This window comes from Cottoperca gobio, chromosome 5 (genome assembly GCF_900634415.1).
Source record: "Cottoperca gobio chromosome 5, fCotGob3.1, whole genome shotgun sequence".
NCBI lineage: Eukaryota > Metazoa > Chordata > Actinopteri > Perciformes > Bovichtidae > Cottoperca > Cottoperca gobio.
In genome coordinates, this window is record NC_041359.1 from 4,037,486 (window position 1) to 4,057,723 (window position 20,238).

General features: G+C 43.1%; 2 protein-coding genes across 2 annotated transcripts in view; both read right to left on the reverse strand.

Annotated features, from left to right (window-relative positions):
• Positions 1-9,962, reverse strand: part of phactr3b (phosphatase and actin regulator 3b) — a 50,818-nt gene extending 40,856 nt beyond the window's left edge. Inside the window, exon 1 of the mRNA XM_029430663.1 lies at positions 9,748-9,962. Coding sequence (XP_029286523.1) covers positions 9,748-9,856 — 109 coding nt within the window. The 5' untranslated portion in view covers positions 9,857-9,962. The remainder of the gene's footprint in view (positions 1-9,747) is intronic.
• A 9,026-nt stretch (positions 9,963-18,988) lies between these two features.
• LOC115008670 (uromodulin-like) lies at positions 18,989-19,968 on the reverse strand. Its single transcript, XM_029432396.1, has 3 exons — positions 19,825-19,968; positions 19,590-19,726; positions 18,989-19,497 (listed from the first exon to the last, which is right to left on the reverse strand). Exons 1-3 carry the CDS (start codon positions 19,856-19,858, stop codon positions 19,414-19,416), a joined length of 255 nt encoding a protein of 84 aa, XP_029288256.1. The 5' UTR covers positions 19,859-19,968; the 3' UTR covers positions 18,989-19,413.
• Between the last annotated feature and the right edge of the window lie 270 nt (positions 19,969-20,238).

Below are 20,238 nucleotides of genomic sequence, written 5' to 3' on the forward strand. Positions count from 1 at the left end.
ATGAGCCCATTGTTACACGTTTGATGCTAATTATGTCCTGAAATATCATGCAGCTGGCAAAAACAAAACAATGACAGCTACTCATTTTAGAGATGCGTAGGGAGAGCTGTAGCCGACTGCCTTCATTTGTTTCTCAGGATTTCAATTCCAAACGCGAAATCCTAACCATTTCTATATTTCAGTTTCTTTTTTTTGTTGAGATCGTGAAAGGGGGATTACATGCAGAAAATGGCCACGGGTCAGATTTGAACCCCGGGCCGCTGCAGCAAGGACTCAGCCTTTGTATATGATAGGACTACCACGTGTGCTACCTTGCCAAGCTTTATTTCAGTTTTTGAATGCATGTTTTTTCAAAGACCTCTGCAATTAAATTAAACTAGTGCAGTGCCCAACCGGGATGTGCTCGTGCCGCTGCTTCTTGAGTTTCGAAGTGAGTCCAGGCACAAGTCTCTCTGGCCTTATGACCACCTTCTCTTTTGTTCATTTCTGTTTCTTAGTTATATGTTTGCCGAATTACAGGAGATGCTTGTACAGATTCAGACGTACAAAATGTAATTTTATCAGTGCATTTGGTCAGTAATTAGAGCAACATTGTTGAACACCAAGATGATTATCGGCCATCGGTTAATGTCGGGCCGTCAGTGAGCATCTGTCGGCCTAGTGTCCCGGCCTTTTTTGGCTCTCTTCATTCAACACGTTGAATCTGCGGCGGAGACTGTGGGCAGTCAATCCCTCTGATTGGCTGTTCAGTTTAAGCAAATCAGTGCACGAGAAGAGAAACGGACGTGACATGTGTATCTTAACAACGGCTTGTATATTTACAGTCGTAGGTCTTCAGGTTTACGTTTTCTAATGACGAATACAGACTACTGCTGCTTTTGGTTGGTGCTATTATTAAGAGTTATTTCCTCTCAGACATGTATGTGCTAGTTTGCTGTTGGCTGTAGTCTTTGCGGTGTGTCCAAATGTGACTTTGTGGCCAAGACAACGGGAGCCTGACGCAACAGTCTTCTCTATCGCCGTTAGTTCTTTAATGTCTGTTTGGTGTGTCTGGGCTTTTAGAGGATGTCTCCTTTAAATAGTAATCAACTGGGAACGTTTCATGGGGATATCTATTAGTTAAATGTTTTACTTTATTCACCTGTCCCCTACACAGTGGTGATTATGTCCTTTAATTTCATTGGCAGAGGGTGATGGCATGTTTTGCTCTGCCTCTGTGCTGTTGTAGTCAGTGGGACCCAGGGACATCTCAGCATTGTGCATAATGGCATGACGGATGAGTTGGCACAAAAAAAATAAAAAGAGGTGCTTTTGAATTACAACTAAGTCTTGGCCATCTCGTAAAAAAGAATCAATGCTGCACCAAAGACTCAAGGGTAAAACTCACGGATGGAACCACCATATCTGCAAAGTCACATTTTCATCTGTAGTCCTAGATTAGTCTCATCACTTCTGCACTGCTCCACATTAATCATCACCATGCTGCCTTTGCTAAATCCTTCACCACTGCTTTCGGAAGCTCCACTTTTGAAAAGAGATGACATGAGATCCAAAACAACTCTGAGGAGTTGCATTAGCTCTAAAAATACCCACGGGGTGCATGAAGTTAAGCAAAGTTTGGTTTTCTATGTGGAGTTTTCCTTTTTAAAACTCCTCTGATTGAATTTCAGAAGATTTCTAAGCTTGCTTGCACAGTGTACTTCCCCGTCTCAGGGTTGATTTGACATAAAGTGACTCTTCATTTAAAGCACATCTCACTTCACACCAATTCCAACTCATCTTAAACCTTGTAATATAGTGCTGTGTAATCCTGAGTAAGTGTCTGTCCATTCCCGCTCTATATGAAGCGTGACCTTGCATAGACTATTCCATATGAGAGGTGGTGACTGCAGTGCTGGGCTTGTTGTGACAGTGACGGCTTACCTTATTTATGCAACATCTATCTATCTGACAAGTAGAGCCCTCTTGTGGCAGTTTCACCTACTGATTCACTTTCAGCTGCTCTTGATTCCACTTAGCACCATTTTTAGACCTCTCCTGTTAAAAATAAAAATCTGAATTACCTACATACATCCAACCTGGTCAAATATAAGCATTTGAATGAGTTTGTAATATTATTTCTCCTCTGAAGTAAATCTTGTTGTCAATGTCAGTGAAATATGTGCCTAAACTCATACTGCCTTCAAAACAGAATACCAAACTTACATACTTGGTCATGATAAGTAGTTAACAGAACCATAACGTCAATCACAAACAATATCAAGCTAATCTTTAGCAGCACATTAGCTGACGTTTAATGCTAGCACTGAGTTTGATCCTGTTTGTTTCACACTTTGCTAATGTTGAGATGCTTGTTCTTTAGTCTTCATAAGGGACCTCAAACCTCACAATAAGTTGATTGTGGTGATTTCCATCATCAGGCTAATAAATATTCTCACGAGTGAGTGAAAGAAGAGACTCGTATAATGTTGCTATTTATATATTATTTATCCTTTATTTATGCAGGGGGCCTTATTATTTTAGATTATTTAAGATTGTTTTCTTGTTTTATTTTTCAATAAAAGGATGTTCACTATAAAAGGAATTGTCCTATTTTTGATGCAATAAAACATATTACTTTTGATTGTCGGGATAATCGCAATTATTTTGGCCGGGATAATCATGACATGAAGTTGTCATGCCCATCTCTACCCAAGCAGAAGGAGGGAAATTAAGCATAAAAGTATCTCTCTACTCTCTCCCATTGACTCACAGCCCTGTGCTCCACTAGACGTCTGCAGTTTGAGCCTTCTTAATATTTTGGTGATGTCCCAGGTTCAAATCTCTAAACCTTCAGCCTCATACCAATTCTGTCATGGTGCTTTCACAGACATGACATTTGAGTATTACTAACACAAAGAAGCTACATGGTGCCTCCCATCCATCCATCCTGTGGGCCCACCACTCATGGGAAAAAACACTGGGGTCGGGTGCGCTGTCACACAGGTGTCAGTGATGGTCAGGGACCTCGACGGACCAGACCCGGGCAGCAGAGGCTGGCTCTGGGGACGTGGAACGTCACCTCTCTGTGGGGGAAGGAGCCGGAACTAGTGCGGGAGGTGGAGCGCTACCAGTTGGATCTGGTGGGACTTACATCTTCGCACAGTCTTGGCTCTAGAACCGTACTCCTGGATAGGGGTTGGACTCTATTCTTCTCCGGAGTTGCCCAAGGTGTGAGGCGTCGGGCCGGGGTGGGGATACTCACAAGTCCCTGCCGTTACGTTGGAGTTTACCCCGGTGGACGAGAGGGTCGCCTCCCTACGCCTTCGGGTTATGGGGGGGAAACTCTGACTGTTGTTTGTGCCTATGCCCCAAACCGCAGTTCGGAGTATTTGGCCTTCTTGGAGACCCTGAATGGAGCCCTGCAGGGGGCTCCAGTAGGGGACTCCGTAGTCTTGCTGGGAGACTTCAACGCACACGTGGGAAACGATAGAGACACCTGGAGAGGCATGATTGGGAGGAAGGGCCTCCCTGATCTAAAACCGAACGGTCGTTTGTTGTTGGACTTCTGTGCTAGTCATGGAATGGCCATAACAAACACCATGTTCGAACATAAGGATGCTAATAAGTGTACGTGGTACCAGAGCACCCTAGGCCAAAGGTCAATGATCGATTTTGTAATCGTATCATCTGATCTGAGGCTGCATGTTTTGGACACTCGGGTGAAGAGAGGGGCGGAGCTGTCGACTGATCACCATCTGGTGGTGAGTTGGATCAAGGGGTGGAGGAAGACTCTGGACAGACCTGGTAAACCCAAACGGGTAGTGTGGGTGAACTGGGAACGTCTGGAGGAAGCCCCTGTCCTGGGGATCTTCAACTCACACCTCCGGTGGAGCTTTTCAGACATCCCTGTGGAGGTTGGGGTCATTGAACCTGAGTGGGCGATGTTCAAAACCTCTATTGCTGAAGCTGCGGTGATGAGCTGTGGTCTCACGGTCTTAAGTGCCTCAGGGAAGCCGTCCGACTGAAGGAGTCCTTCCGGGTTATGTTATCCGGGAGGACTCCAGAAACAGTTGCAGGGTACCGAAGGACTAGAAGGGCGGCAGCCTCTGCCGTGTCAGAGGCAAAGCCGCGGGTGTGGGAGAAGTTCGGAGAAGCTATGGAGAACGACTTTCGGTCGGCACCAAGGTGCTTCTGGAAAACCATCCGGCACCTCAGGAGGGGGAAGCGAGGAACCATCCAAGCTGTGTACAGCAAGGGTGGGACCGCGCTGACTTTGCCTGAGAAGGTTACCGGGCGGTGGAAGGAGCACTTTGAGGAACTCCTGAATCCGACTAACACGCACTCTATGGTAGAGGCAGAGCTGGAAGCTGATGGGGGATCATCGTCAATTTCCCTGATGGAAGTCACTGAGGTAGTCAAACAACTCCACAGTGGCAAAGCCGCAGGGGTTGATGAGATCCGTCCAGAAATGCTGAAGGCTTTGGGTGTTGAGGGGCTGTCTTCGTTGACACGCCTCGCCAACATTGCGTGGAAGTCTGGGACAGTGCCTAGGGGTTGGCAGACCGGAGTGGTGGTTCCATCCATCCATCGTGACCCAGCCTCCATGACCATAGGTGAGGGTAGGAACCTCGGAGTGGTGGTTCCCCTATTTAAAAAGGGGGACCAGAGAGTGTGTGCCAACTACAGGGGTATCACACTTCTCAGACTCCCTGGTAAAGTCTACTCCAAGGTACTGGAAAGGAGGGTTCGGCCGGTAGTCGAACCTCTGATTGAAGAGGAACAATGCGGATTCCGTCCTGGTCGTAGAACAACGGACCAACTCTTCACTCTCGCAAGGATCGTGGAGGGGGCCTGGGAGTACACCCATCCGGTCTACATGGGTTTTGTGGATCTGGAGAAGGCGTATGACCGGGTCCCCTGGGTGATACTGTGGGAGGTGCTGCGGGAGTATGGGGTGAGGGGGTCACTTCTGAGGGCCATCCAATCCCTGTACGCCCAAAGTGAGAATTGTGTCCGGATACTCGGCAGTAAGTCGGACTCGTTCCCAGTGAATGTTGGCGTCCACCAGGGCTGCGCTTTATCACCAATCCTGTTCGTGATTTTCACGGAGAGGATATCGAGGCGTAGTCGTGGAGGAGAGCGGTTGCAGTTCGGTGACCTGAGGATTTGATCGCTGCTCTTTGCAGATGATGTGGTCCTTATGGCATCATCGGTCTGTGACCTTTAACAGTCACTGGATCGGTTCACAGGCGAGTGTGAAGCGGTTGGGATGAGGATCAGCGCCTCAAAATCTGAGGCCATGGCTCTCAGCAGGAAACCGGTGGATTGCCTACTCCGGGTAGGGAATGAGCCTTTACCCCAAGTGAAGCAGTTCAAGTACCTTGGGGTCTTGTTCACGAGTGAGGGGACGATGGAGCGAGAGATTAGCCGGAGAATCGGAGCAGCGGGGGTGGTACTGCAGTCACTTTACCCCACCGTTGTGACAAAAATAGAGCTGAGCCAGGAGGCAAAGCTCTCAATATACCGCTCGATCTTCGTTCCTACCCTCACCTATGGTCATGAAGGCTGGGTCATGACCGAAAGAACGAGATCACGGGTACAAGCGGCCGAAATGGGTTTTCTCAGACGGGGGGCTGGCGTCTCCCTTAGAGATAGGTTGAGAAGCTCAGCCATCCGTGAGAGACTCTGAGTAGAGCCGCTGCTCCTTTACGTTGAAAGGAGCCAGTTGAGGTGGTTCGGGCATCTAGTAAGGATGCCACCTGGCCGCCTCCCTAGGGAGGTGTTCCAGGCACGTCCAGCTGGGAGGAGACCCCGGGGAAGACCCAGGACTCGGTGGAGAGATTATATCTCCTCACTGGCCTGGGAACGCCTCAGGATCCCCCAGTCGGAGCTGGAGGATGTTGCCCGGAAAAGGGAAAATTGGGGTTCCTTACTGGAGCTGCTGCACCCACGACCCGACCCCGGATAAGCGGTAGACGATGGATGGATGGATGGATGGATAACACAAATGAACAGCGTCACAACTTAACTGTAGGAGCCTCCATTAAGTACCTTAAATATATAATTAGGGCAATAAATGCACATTTTATGTACTATTCATCCAGGTTAATTGCAACTAATGAGCTTTGCGTTTGTTGCTTTGTACATCATCAGATCTATTGATTCTTGATAAGGTCGTACTCGCATCGCTAACTGTTGAGATCTGGAACATGGGGACATTGCTAAGAGTAGCTGCTGAGCAGTCAGATGATTATACAGGTTGTAGAACAGCCAACAGATGAGCTCGACTTGCGCCAAAATTAGCACGCTTATACATCATTCAGTGTCTGTCAAACTCAACCCAGAGTTTCTGATTGTTGGAACAGTGGAAAGACTAACACAGACAGTCTTAAAGAGTTTTATTTTGTTTCTGTGAGCTTTGAATGAAGTGTGTTTTACAATGGTCAGCGAGGTGAAATGACTGTTTCTGTCAATGGAGCTCTGAGGAGAGCGTATTAATTGTATGTAATAAGGTTGATAAATTATGATAATTGTCCAAATCCTTGTTCATTTTATTTATTATGTATTAAATTCAACCCGGGTGTCATGTTTCCATCACTGACAATCGGAGCTGGAGCTGATAAATAACGTGACTACTGCGAGTGAATGCCGATAGTAACGTTTCCCACTGAAGACAAACAGCAGATGTTAGTGGGTGTCAGTGGGTTTTTCTGAAAGCGACTTTACTTGGACTTCTTTGATTGCTAAGATCATATCCATATCTTAGCAATTAACTTAGTGAGTACAATGTTGTCCTTATCATAATTTGCCTTTAAGTCTGTATTGATTGATTTGATTTGGACATGGAAATGCAACAAGCTCTGACATAAACTTCAGCAAATAGTTCACATGCCAGTTACTAACTTTGTCTGTCTGCTTGCTGTGGTCAGGAACAATGCTGATGACAGCAATGCATAACATAAAGGTAAAGTTGTGGGCCATAAAACCAAAACAACAAGCTGAAAAACGCTCCGTAGAGCTGAGGGGGACTACAGAGTTGGGTGATAATTCTTTGTGAGTTCAAAACTACGAGCTACCACTTTCACATTACAAGTAAAATACAAATATTGATTAGTGTAGCTTTAAGTTCAGTTCAAAGCGGATTCAAGATAAAACTTTGCTTAAAATGACGCAGTACATATTAGATATTGATTACAACTGCAAGTTAACCGAAAGCCAAACCCGGTAATTGGGTATATCTCGTATAGTTATTATATAGTTGTTGTTTGATGAAAGGTGCATAAACTAATGTGGATACACTAATTTGGCCTCATTTTCAAACATCACACTTGGCTTCACTGCCAGCAAACTGTAGAAATTGGAAAGAATTGGAGTCATTGTGCCAATTTGTGTTTGAAGGCACGTTAAGTGTAACACTGCACTGTCGTCTCTCTCCTGATGGAAGTAATGAATTTCCGGTTTTGCTACTGCATATGCCAACATTTGAATGCAGCATGAGTTGCACCTTTGGGCTAAAATGTTTTGGCTGCACTTGCTGTTCTGCATCATCTCTAACAGAGCTAGTGATGTAACCTGCATGTGCTGAACAAGGTGGCTGCTTATCACTGGCTCCAAATGAAACTACAGAAGTCCATACAAAGAGATTTTAATCCAAAGCAGCACATTGTTTCCCCCTCGGTCTGCTGTCTCGAGCTGGTGCAGCAGAGTCAACCAGGCGGAAGGTTTGGCGAAACAGGTATTCAGGTTAAATCAGAGTCCTCAGTTCTCTGTGTGCTTTATATGGCATGGAAATGCGCAACATTAGAATCTGATTGGGAAGCATTCAGTGAGCCTCAGCACATATAACAAGTGATTTTTCTGCTTTGGTTGTAGCCATGTGCCGTAGACAAAATGCTTAATTTTCTTCCCACATCATTATCAGAGCATCACAATGGAAGAAGTCATTTGTATCTTAAATCCGGTCTATAGTACAGCTGATTCACTGTGACATTGCCCAGCTGGGTGCCATGATAATGCCTCCATCAGAGACCTGTCACTCCCCCTTTTCTCCCCTTTACTGGAGATGGTTTTTCAAGTGCCAGGATCAAAGCCGCAGTAGAAGTGCCAGGGCTATGAAAGGGTTAGCACCGGGGGGATGGAGGGGTGTGGGAGGGAGGACTGCTGCATTGCCCGAGCCCTGTCTGCCTAAACGCTGCACAGGAAACGTCAGATTTGGGTGAAGTCTGCTACACCGCTGTAGGGGGGATATCTGGGTGAATTTGATGCCAAGTTTAAGATGATATAATGAAGGGTATATTATAGGACAATCCTGCAAGTGTTGTGTCAGAGTTGCACATACACCAACGCTGTTACGTAACCATAACAACCACGACAACGTGACAAGCACTGGATTGGAAAGTGAGGGCATAAACACAACAATATCCGCCGTTGGCAAGAGAACTTGAAGATCCTTCCTGCAGTATCGCTGTGGTATCGTGTCTAAAGATAGCTGGCCCTGTAAAATGCTCAGATGTTCAAACAGAATGTAGCATCACACTCAAGGGAAAATTAAAGTGTAGCTCAATATGTGCGCTATAATGTAATGTAATGCTGTAGTATGAAGCCAAGACTCCTGTCTCGTATATTATACCGCAAACCCCAAGCACGTCAGACTGTGATTCAGTAACTGAACCCCTTATTTGTACAGAAACAACAGCTACAGTAACTCTGTTCAACGCGTCACTTTTTCTGTTAACCAGGACAGTGAATGGGTGAAGAGGACTGCTGGAAAACATCAAAGGCCTGCAAGGTAAAATGAGAAAAGCTTTCTCATCGATCCCCTGTTCAATACCTTTCAAAACAGTACATCTCACCACTGCTCGGTGAATGCCGGCCCATGGACTCCCTGTGGAAATGTGAATCCCCTTCTCACATATAAACACGATTCACAGTCTAAGTGGCATTTCACTTTGAATGGCTGGCTGCTGTACATCACCGAGAGCATTGAGAAGAAAAAAATAAATCAGTAAGTGGAGCAGACAAACACCATGTTGGCTCACGGTGGAAGTGCTGCCTTCTGCCATTTGGATCACCATGGAAACAACCAAATACACAACCAGCACTCTTATCAGCTTCAACTCGACATACTGCAGTCCATGTGTGAAGGCAACTATTACATCCTATGTTTCAATGCTTATAAAAAAGGATTTCACACATACAAAAACTGGATCATAAACTTAGAGAACATTCCGTTTCGCTGTGCTGATTTTCATTGCACTAATGGCATCAACTGCAGCTAATGGTCAACATGTATGTTTGTTGAGGGTTGTCAGTCAGTGGAGAGGAATAAACATGTGACATGTGGTAATATACCACTGTTAGTAAGCATATGGGTCTGCAAAAGACCAACATCAGTAAATCAATGCATGCTATTATTGACGTAAAAATAATATAGATTTAATTGGTAAGACAGCGGTTGGTGTCATAAGCTAGGTTGCATGACACAATTTCCCCCTGATTTTTTGACATTATTATTAGAGCCATTTCACATATAAGGCCTACAACACAGCACAGCAGTGAGTATATGTAGGGGATAGTAAATGACGCACGTTTACAACACAACCTACGTTTGTTGCATACAAATTCAAAGGGATCACCGCGGCTGCAGGCAGGCGAGCCCCGACATCGTGATGTGTTTCCTATCCAACCACCTGCCAAAAGCACAAACTAATAATCAGCAGATGACAGATGGCCAACATCCGCTTAGGCCGCCCCCCCTCCTCTTACCTGCTCTGTGCGCTTCACCCAAGCGGACCTCGGTGATGCTGCTCGGGTCACTCTGAGATCTTCCGCGCTGCAACACGCAACCCTCATCCAGCCCGTCCGATGATGCCATAGTGAAAAGAAAAGAAAAATACAAGAGTGAAAGGCGTAATCACCGCCAAGGTCACCGGCATCAAGTGGTGGAGCAGATTTAATGTGGATGGACTGCTGCAGCTGCAGCTCCTGGTCCCCAATAAGCAGCAGCGCTGGGGAAATCCATTACACGCGCAGCATCATGCCTCCTTCAAGTGCTGCTCGTAAAGTCCTACTATTACCGATCTAAACTCGATTTGACGTTTCTTTTCTTTTTCTTTAAACTGAGTTTCAGAGTCATGATGCCTATGTAACACAAACCCACTTTTCAAAAGTTGTTATTGACACACCACACTGACTTATTACACCAATTGCAATTACAGTAATGCTGCGAGGGCAACCCACCTCTAGATATAGGCTAATACATGAGTTAGTGCACTGTATTGATTTGTCAGGAGAAATAAACTAATTTAAAAATGCCACGGCCACATAAAGATGGACCCAGCAATGGCGTACAGCCTCAATATCTACATATGCAAAATGTTTGGGCTAAAGGAATCTGTTCTTCACTTAACTGTACAGGTATAAGCAATGCTTGCACCTTGTTAATGGCAATTTTAGAGGCTCTTATGTGAGACCAACTTTTAAATTCGATATGGCCTACAGTCATTGAAGGCAGCGTTAGATTCTGGGTCGCATGGGATTGGTAGACAATTGGGACTTTCTTAATGACCTTTTCCCACTGAACTGGATCGTCTATATTTATTAAATTAAGCACGAGACCTACTGTCAGAAATGATAGCAATGTGTGGAAAGGTTACCTTTCTCTTTCACCACGCCCTGCATATGTAGCATACAATACAGTTAGACAACATGAGCAGGTACAAGTCTAATGTATGAGTAGGCTACAGTCATGTTAAAGGTGGGTAAAAAGGATCAGAGGACGTCGGGGGGGGCGGGGGGGCTGGAATATTTTAGAAAGGGGGGCGTTCAAGTGTTTTTGGGGGGTGTTTGTTTTGTAGCAGGGGTGGGGATCCTCCGGACCATTTGATCTGGCCTTCGAGGTAATTCAAAATTCACTCCAAATCTGGTCAGCAATAGAATAAAACGGGCGACTGACAGGTCAGGGTCCTTGAACACAACATGAGAGGAACGTGTCATCACGTGGTCACGTCATGTAAAAAAACTTCAATATTAAACGAGACTGTCATTGACTTCAGCGAACACAGCATGGCTCACTTTCCAGGAGAAATGGACAAACGATTATTTCTTTGTGGAAGTAAAAGGCCGGTGTGTCTAGTTTGTGCGGACGCGCTTGGAGTGATGAAAAAGGCTCTCGAGCCAAACTGCACGAGCTGAAAGGACGAGTGCATTTGGATAAAGTTAACGCTCTTCGGTGAAGTTTGGGTGACCAACAAGTAGCTCTCTCCAGAGCGTAACATACAAATATGGAAATATAAAACAGAAAGATACATGGATGAAAAAGTTGCTTTTTTTGCACGGCATGAAATAAAGGTAAAATGAATGGGCTGTGTCTTAGAGGTTATGAGTTCAATAATTAGTACGGCCTTCGAAGGATTTTGTAAAAATTGAAATGGCCATTGATAGGAAAGAGGTTCCCCACCCCTGTTTTATAGGCTATGCCAGAGGTCTTCAACAGGGGTCGCAAAAAATTTGGTTGATCAAATAATTTTTTTTAATTATCTTTTTTTTTGTCCAACCAATTGTTTTTCCACAAATGTAAATGTCTTTAAATACACATTAACATGAATCCAACATATTGTAGCGAACAGATAAATGGATCAGGGTTAGACATCTCACTAATGTGGGACTAGGTGTGCCATCCACAGATGGCTTGAGGATTCACTGTCCCTTCTACATGTATGTTTAAAATACAAACATGAATCTGTGAATTATTTTAATAGCTCAGTGTTGTATGCAAGATGTATGTTTCAAAATGGCAGTGGCACGGCCACCTGTACCTTGCACATGTTTAAAATAAAAACATGAATACATGAACCTGTGTATAAATTGAATAGCTTAGTATTGAATGCACAATCACAGGGTAACTATGTATATACATGGCACTAGGCACTAAAACACCATTGTATACAATATATATAGTAGGGGGTCCCTGCTCCATCTCTCCATCAGTTTGGGGGTCCTTGGCCTGAAAAACATTGAAGACTGCTCCGGGAGATACATGTTTGATCTTTTCCATAAGATCTGTATAAAGCACATGCAGTCATGGTCACATTAACCTGTTGAGGGACCCAGAGAAAAAGTTTTATGCTGGGCCCATGTTGATCACACCCACGTGCCGCCCTCTGTGCATGTTGATAAACCTGCTGTTCACAAGTTCCCATAAAAAAAACGGCACAGTTATCTTTATCTAGATTTTTCAAAATATATTATTATGGAATAAAGACGAAAATCTTACTATGTAATTTATCGCTGATACAAATTTCATTGGTACATTGCTAACAGGCCATGAACCGGCCTCAGATTTCCCCTTATAAGGGAAGAACAAGATTTTAACCTCTTACAGGGTGGGGGAATTTACCCCAAAATACCTAAAAACGACACCCAAAGTAAATTAGAAGCTGCTCTTCAACCATTTGCACCATATGCATGGTTTTGGTCTCATTCAAAAATAACTCTCTTATTGTTCTTGCAAACAGAATTACTCCAAGTGCTTCTGGCACTGAGTAATAGTGGTCTGAATATACTGAATTTAAAGAAAATAAACTCAGTCTGAATCTTTTTGTTGAAAAAGATGCCTGAAGATGTCTATAGCTGGTAGGTAAGAGCTGGAAAACACAATAGGAACATAGCACCAAGTATTACCAAGTTCAGGTTCAAATTTCAGAACAAAAACACAAAAGCACAACATATTAGACAGGTTTTTCTAAGAGTAACACCAGGCGTTCACAAGCTGAGCAATTTGGAGATATTATAATATTTATTGATAAAATATTATTTGTATTGCTCATAAATAACTATTATATAACCATATTCCCTGTCAGTAGTAATGACACAGAGTAAGTGAAGTATAAACACATTGTTTGTAATGGTTTTCTTGTATTTTTTTCTGAACGTGAATATAATAAATTCAATTTTGAAAAAAACCATTGAAGTAGCATATCTACATGTTCAGAATGTCATTGGCTACACGATATGCCAGTCATCGGGAGACTCAGTTGCTATTGGCTCAGTCTGTAAACAAAAGAAGAGAGGCTGGCACTTCCTTATCAAGTTGACACTCATTGGCTATTGAAGGCTGTAGATAAGGCATGGAAGCTCCGATTGGCTCAAATGAAGTGTCAATCGAACGCTTAGAGTCTGGTCTCCATTTTACAATCATGGTATCAGCACTATATGCACTAGAAATTAAACAGAAAAATCACACACATCAGCTGATTTCAAAGATTGTAACAGCTGTTCATGGACATTTATCAATGTGGATGTTGATGATCAATATATTTTTTTTACTGGAATCGATGCTTTGGACCTTTACATTTACATCTGTACATTCCACAGGAGTCAGATTTACAAATATATGAACCCAACAGAGTAATTTATTCACCATTTTCTTGGTAGCATGTACATTGACTACTGGTTATTTTTCATATCTCATATCAGCATTCTTTATACACACACACACACACACACACACACACACACACACACACACACACACACACACACACACACACACACACACACTTGGCCAAAAAAGAACGTTACATTTATAGCGGCTCAGAGAGGTAAATGTATTGGGCTGACGTGCGCCCTCTTCAGTGCGACAGAGTACTGTCTGCCTCACCTGGTGTTTTTTCACTGTGGTTTTATGTCACATCAGCAAGACTAAATATGTTTCACACATACATTATATACATTAACTGGACTATGGAAAGTCAAACATTATATTGCCGAAATACAGAGAGATAGCAACAGGCACGCGCCAAATGCATGCACTCAACCTAGTTTGCGAGGGATTGCGCAATCCGAGGGGAGGCTCAGCTCGTCGCTGCCTCAGCTCGCAACCAGTCAGAGGTTAAGAGCCAAAAATGTTACTATGTTACTATGTTACTGCAAAGAGCCACATCATACGCACAGTCACAGATGCGCACCCCCCTCTCATTCTCTCTTTTGTTCTCAGCCTTTCTCTGTGCTCCCTCACTCTCTTCCTCCCCTCTCTCTCACACAGACAAAAATTTAAATCTAAAACTTTACACACACACACACACACACACACACACACACACACACACACACACACACACACACACACACATACACACACACACATACACACACACACACCCACACACACACACACACACACACACACACACACACACACACATACACACACACACACACACACTCAAAGACCCTCCCTCCCAAAGACACACACACCCTCACACAGACAGACACACACAGCTCTGCTCAGATAGATTTATTGTAAATGTCACACACCGTAATATTGACAGATTTGAATTAAACCTCTCCTACTAGTATTCAGAGGCCAGTTATTATCAACAATGAACATTGTGTGCACTCTCACACACAAACTCTCAGTAAAAAATGTTTTATAAAGTGTTTTATTTTCCTATGCATGTTGCTTCTTTAAATCAGTGGGACTTCTGACATTCCTTGCCTCGAACAATCCTCCTCAAATCTGGCTTGTATTCCGTTGTGGTCACTCGAAGCAATTCTTTCACATGTGTGTCAGTCAGAACAGATGGATACTTTGATTTCATGTGTTTCAGGGTAGATAACACCGACTCATGTATGTTGACCCAAACATTGATAGTAGCTTGAGCGCAGCCCGTTTGACATTGGGATATTTTTCCATTGGTAGAGTTTTCCAGAACTCAAGGGTCCCTTCCCTCAGAGCAGGTTTCAGTCGGTCTTCCTCAGAAAGTTCAATCATCTCCAACTCGGCCACCGCCTCGTCAGTGACTAGCGGGGCTTTCAAACAGTCCGTCTCAGCATTAAAAGGGTCGACGAGGAACGTAATCTGTGACCTTTTCAGTTGTAGATCATGGATCCGGGTCGCAAAGTTTTCGTGCAGGGTTTCAACCAATGTTGCATATCGGGCTGTTTGCTTTCTCAGGGTGGCACCGGTGGCTTGTCCGCTTGCTTTTGGCAGAGGGAAAATGCGCTAATTCTCCCTTTTGAAGAAGTGTCTTAAACAGTTTCAGTTTGTTAACAAACGCAAATACACTTTGCACTAGGTCAGGCAGTATTTTTATATGAATATGAACTCTCCCACTCTACTATGCTCGTCTTCATATTTTCGCTTAGCTGTGCATTTTTTCCCTGCAATTTTAGGATCGAACTCAGATGGTCAGATAGTGTTTACTCTACGATAGGTTTTTCCCCCCTCGAAGGTGATTGGTTCACTGCATCGCAGGCATTTTTGTGATTGGCTCTTGGACCACATCAAAATTAGATGCGCTGTCATGCTCTCATACTGACACCACACATACACACACAACTAAAATTCGATATGAACTGAAGAGCCGCAAGAAACTTGGCAAAGAGCCGCACGCGGCTCGAGAGCCATGGGTTTGCCACCTGTGCTGTATCTGAACAGAGAATACGTAAATTCAACGATTGTGACTATAAAAATGGGTCAAAATAATTGGAATCATACAGAAAATGCAGTTATAGCACAGGCTAGTGGACAAATATATATTTATATTTATTTTATTGTTATTTGTTTTTTTTACTTTTCATGATGACCCTCCCCTGCCTCCCCTGACTCCCCTGACCGCACGTCCCTGAGTTTGAGGAGCTGATTGTACCTGCTGTTGTGATGGTGATCTCAAAGTCTCCATAGACGAGATTCAAAGCTTTCTAATGATGTATGGCATGGGTACCACATCCAGCATGGTGGACTGTACAGCTTTTTACAACTTCCACGTGTTATTCCTTCACTCAGGCCAGGTGAGGCAGACAGTGTGTGTGTGTGTGTGTGTGTGTCTTTTTTGCTGTCTGAGCCAAAGCAATCTTAAAAATCTTAATGACAACCCAAATATACAGTCAGTGGTAGATCAAATCAAATCAAATCAAATCAAATTTATTTATACAGTCCAATATCACAAATTATACATTTGTCTCAGTGTGCTTTACAGACTGTACAGGATACAACACCCTCTGTCCTTAGACCCTCGCATTGCACAAGGAAAAACGTCCTAAAAGAAACCCCATAATTAAAGGGGGAAAAATGTTAGAAACCTCAGGGAGAGCAACTGAGGAGGGATCCCTCTCCCAGGACGGACAGACTGTAATAGATGTCGTGTGTACAGGATAAACAACATAGCACAAATACAACATTTGACAGAAAATGATGTGTTGAAAAAAGAGAAAGTATGGATGAATCCAGGAAAATGTCAAAAAGGCTTCCCGGTGTCCAGCAGGACCAGGGCAGCAGGCGCAGCCACGATTCCTGATCCTGACGTAAACTTTATCAGTGGCAACCTGCCACATGAGAGACACAGAAACTCCGGGGATGATGCCCCGGATGCTGAGTTAGTAACACACATTTTACATAAATGCATACAGATAGAGGGAAAAGAAGAGAGGGAGGGGAGGAGAGAGGAAGAGAAGGAGAGCAGGGAGGTGTCCCCCGGCAGTCTAAGCCTATAGCAGCATAACTAGGGGCTGATCCAGGGCAAACCTGAGCCAGCCCTAACTATAAGCTTTAAGCTGATAGCCTACTTTTCTTTTTTAAAGAAATTAAATATATGTTTCACAAAACTCAAATATTGTCTGTGCGGAATGATCGGCCTTCTGTGTAACGACAACAACAGGTCTGCATCACTAATGATGCAATAACAAGTGCTTTCATTAGTTGTATTTATATATAGATAGGCTAAATAAATAAGTCTGTGGATAATGGTGAATAAGACTGAGGCTGCAGTCAGATCTGGAGATTCATATTTAGATATGGAGTTGAAAATGTATTTTTCCCATATTTCATATTTTATTTATATTATTTTGTTGTGACAATCAGTTTTTATTCAGAATTGTTTGAATTGTGAACTTCTCAGTTCTGCTGCTAAAGCAAATCTATATATAAAAACAGATAATATTATGTCCGTCCCCTAATATATAGTAGGGGTCCTTGGCCTGAAGAACGTTGAAGACCCCTGGGCTCTGCTATGTTGTTAAATCTGAGATTTGAAAAAAAGATGAGGCATGGTGCATAAATGCATACATCCTTGTATGTGTAAATTTACTTGCCAATAAACCAAATTCTGAATTGATTCTGACCAGTGTTCAGGCAACTTTGTGTTGTTTTTAGACTTTAATTTTTATTTTGCTGAGGTGTGCTGCTTGAAAAAAAGCAGCGCCGCCACCCTCAGCCGCCACTGCTCAAAAGCATGAATGTTTTTCCAAGGATACACCATGAATAAAACTAATCTGAATTAATTTTAACAAACTAACGCTCTGGTCGGGACTTGGACCAGCAGCATATGAGCTGCTTGTTGTAGCAGAGCTAACATCAGCAGAGCTAACACCAGCAGAGCTAACATCTGCATCACTGCTGCTGATTCAGGCTGTGTGCCTTTAAAAAATGTGAATATTTTCGCCTGAGTTTCTGAACGTTGAGGTCGACGTCGCTCCATTTATAATTAATATGTTGGATTTTTGACTTTTTTGCACTTTGTAGTTCTCTCCTTTCCTTTCCTCCGCTCTGTCTCTGACTGTACTGTAGGTGTGCGTGCGCACGTGTGTGTGTGTGTGTGTGTCGGGAAAAACATAGCAGAGGAAAGAATGTGAATGTACAAAGCAGCAACGTACTAGACAGAAACGTGCACATAAAGTAGATAAATACCATAAGCGTTTAGTTTATTTACTAAAATAGCACCTGTTCAATGTGAAAAGTGAGTTCTGCTTTGGCGCAATATATATATATAAAAACACGGAGAGAAATATTATTATGTAACTTCAATCTCAGAGAATTTGAGTTTTTATAACAACTTAATATAGCAGTCTAATGATAGAAAAATACAAAATGAATATAATGAATATGTACAATAAATAATAAATACTAACAATAATAATCAGAATAATACAAACAAAATAATAATCAACCTTAAAATTCAGGATAGACAATTAGCCCAAAAAATGTTGAGAACCACTGCTTTAGATGATAAATCCTGCACTATGTTCACCAGCTAGTCTCTTAAGTGTGTCTGTCTTTCTGTTTGCTGCACCTTGAGCTCTACTATATGTAGTGCCTTTTTTCATACCATTAAGAGTCAGCAGATATATTCAACTACTTCTCAACTTTAACTATAAAGGGTTTAGTACACAAACTGTGTGTTTTTTGACCACTTAAAGCTCTTTGAAGAAATGTTTGAGAAAAGCTTCTGGTTCTGGTTTTGTTTATATCTCAGAGCACACATGCAGTCCTACCAGACACCACACGCTGCGTTGTTATTTGGGCACCCCAAGTCTCTTTCCCCTTTGAAACAACTTTTGACACTACTCCTTTTGAGTAGTGTTCTCCATAGTGCTGCTCTCCATGATGGGATCAGGGCTCAGGATAGGTTATGGTTAGGCCTCACAAAGATAAATGGTTGGGTTAGGGCTAAGGGTTAAGGTTAAGGTAAAGGGAAACAGACTTTGACACAACAGCAGAAGTAAGTCAATGCAAATGTTTTCTGAAGAAGGAAAGGCATTCAGTATGTTTACTGAGCCTCAAGGATACACACAACACGTGTTGGTTAGAAGCACTGAATGGAACCTTAACCTTTTTAGCTTATTTGCTTTTACTAGATGGCCATCAAACATCAAACCAAGTGTCATATAAAAGCATGTAATACACCTGTCAGTCCACATGGGGGTAGAGCCTCTCAGTGCCAGTATGTATGCATGATGGGTGAATAATATCAATATTTATTAAAGTCCATTACTCCAGAATACAATAGTGCATACAGCTCGGGACAGGCTTCTCTCTGCATAATACTGGAGGAGAATAATGAACCCAAATGTTGGTTAAAATAAAGTGTGTGTAGTGCTGTCCAACAACATTTATTCACTGTTATGTTAATTTTGCACTCTTAAATAAATGAGAACATACTCAGTACTTAATTTGCTTAAGTTTTTAATTCACAGAAGAGTATACATAAATAGGCTTTAACATGTTGCTGTTTCACATGAACTATTATTTATTGAATTACCAGAAATATGCTATAATGGGATAGAATATGTTTGCCATATCGCCCCAAACCCACAACCTGTGTTGTTATTAGTGTACCTTTAAATGTGTTTATCATTTCTTCTACCAAAAAATCAAGTTACAGTTAAGACATGAACATGTTGTTGTTGATTAGCTAAAAACAGAACCACCATTAACCATAGCCTACATAATGTATAGACAGGAAGGATATCACAGGGTGATCGAAAAATAAAGATATCATTAAAATGTGCTTGCATCACTTTGCAGTGTTTATCATCTCACTCCATTAACATGTGAGTTCTCCCATAAAAAGACTAAGATGAAAGAAAAAGGAAACATAACTTCCAAACAAATCACAGTGCTGAGACATCTGCTCTGATACCGGATTGTATTTTTCACTTGAACGTGATTGGTCCAATGGTGATGGAATGGATCGGATCTTGGTAGACAGGAGAGCGATATGTCCTTCGTCTGCAGCGCTGTGAGGGCAGAGGGGGTAGCATGATTAGACACCTATAGCCAGTGTTTGGATATAAAGCATTGATTGTTGATTGATGAGTGTCTGACTTACTGGAACACAGTTGTGGATCCTCTTGTCACACATGCATAGTGTGCAGTGATGGAAGAGGTTTGGCTGATCATTCTGGAGATTAAAGAGCAGGGCAGAGAAACGAACACGGCGGGACATGACGAGAGGCAGAAGGACACCTGGCAAAGATGTCGGACTAAGTCATTAGGACCATTACACATCACCATATATTTCACATTTTACACTCCAGTCCATCTAAAGTAGGAAAGACACACACCTGGAACGAATGAGATAGTCTCGGATGGGGTCATCGGGGTTTGAGGAGTGAGTGGTATAGCAATCCTCCAGAACAACTGCAGAACTTGGATCACTCATCCACCAACACTTCCACATGTAAGGCAGAGCCCAGCGGCAGAGTGACCTGGCCTGCTGGGTAGCTGTGTAAATAGTTGGCGCCGTGGAAAAGAGTCATGGAGGGCTATGAGTTTGGTACCTGATCCCAAGAGGCCACCCCGATTGCTGAGAAGAAAGAAAGACAATTAGAGATGTATTTCCCCCCTGCAATATAATTATTTTATCCAGTGATGTGAAGACTCACAGTTGTGGTCTCATCACAACATTTAGCCTGGGGAGGGAGAGAGAGAGAGAGAGAGAGAGAGAGAGAGAGAGAGAGAGAGAGAGAGAGAGAGAG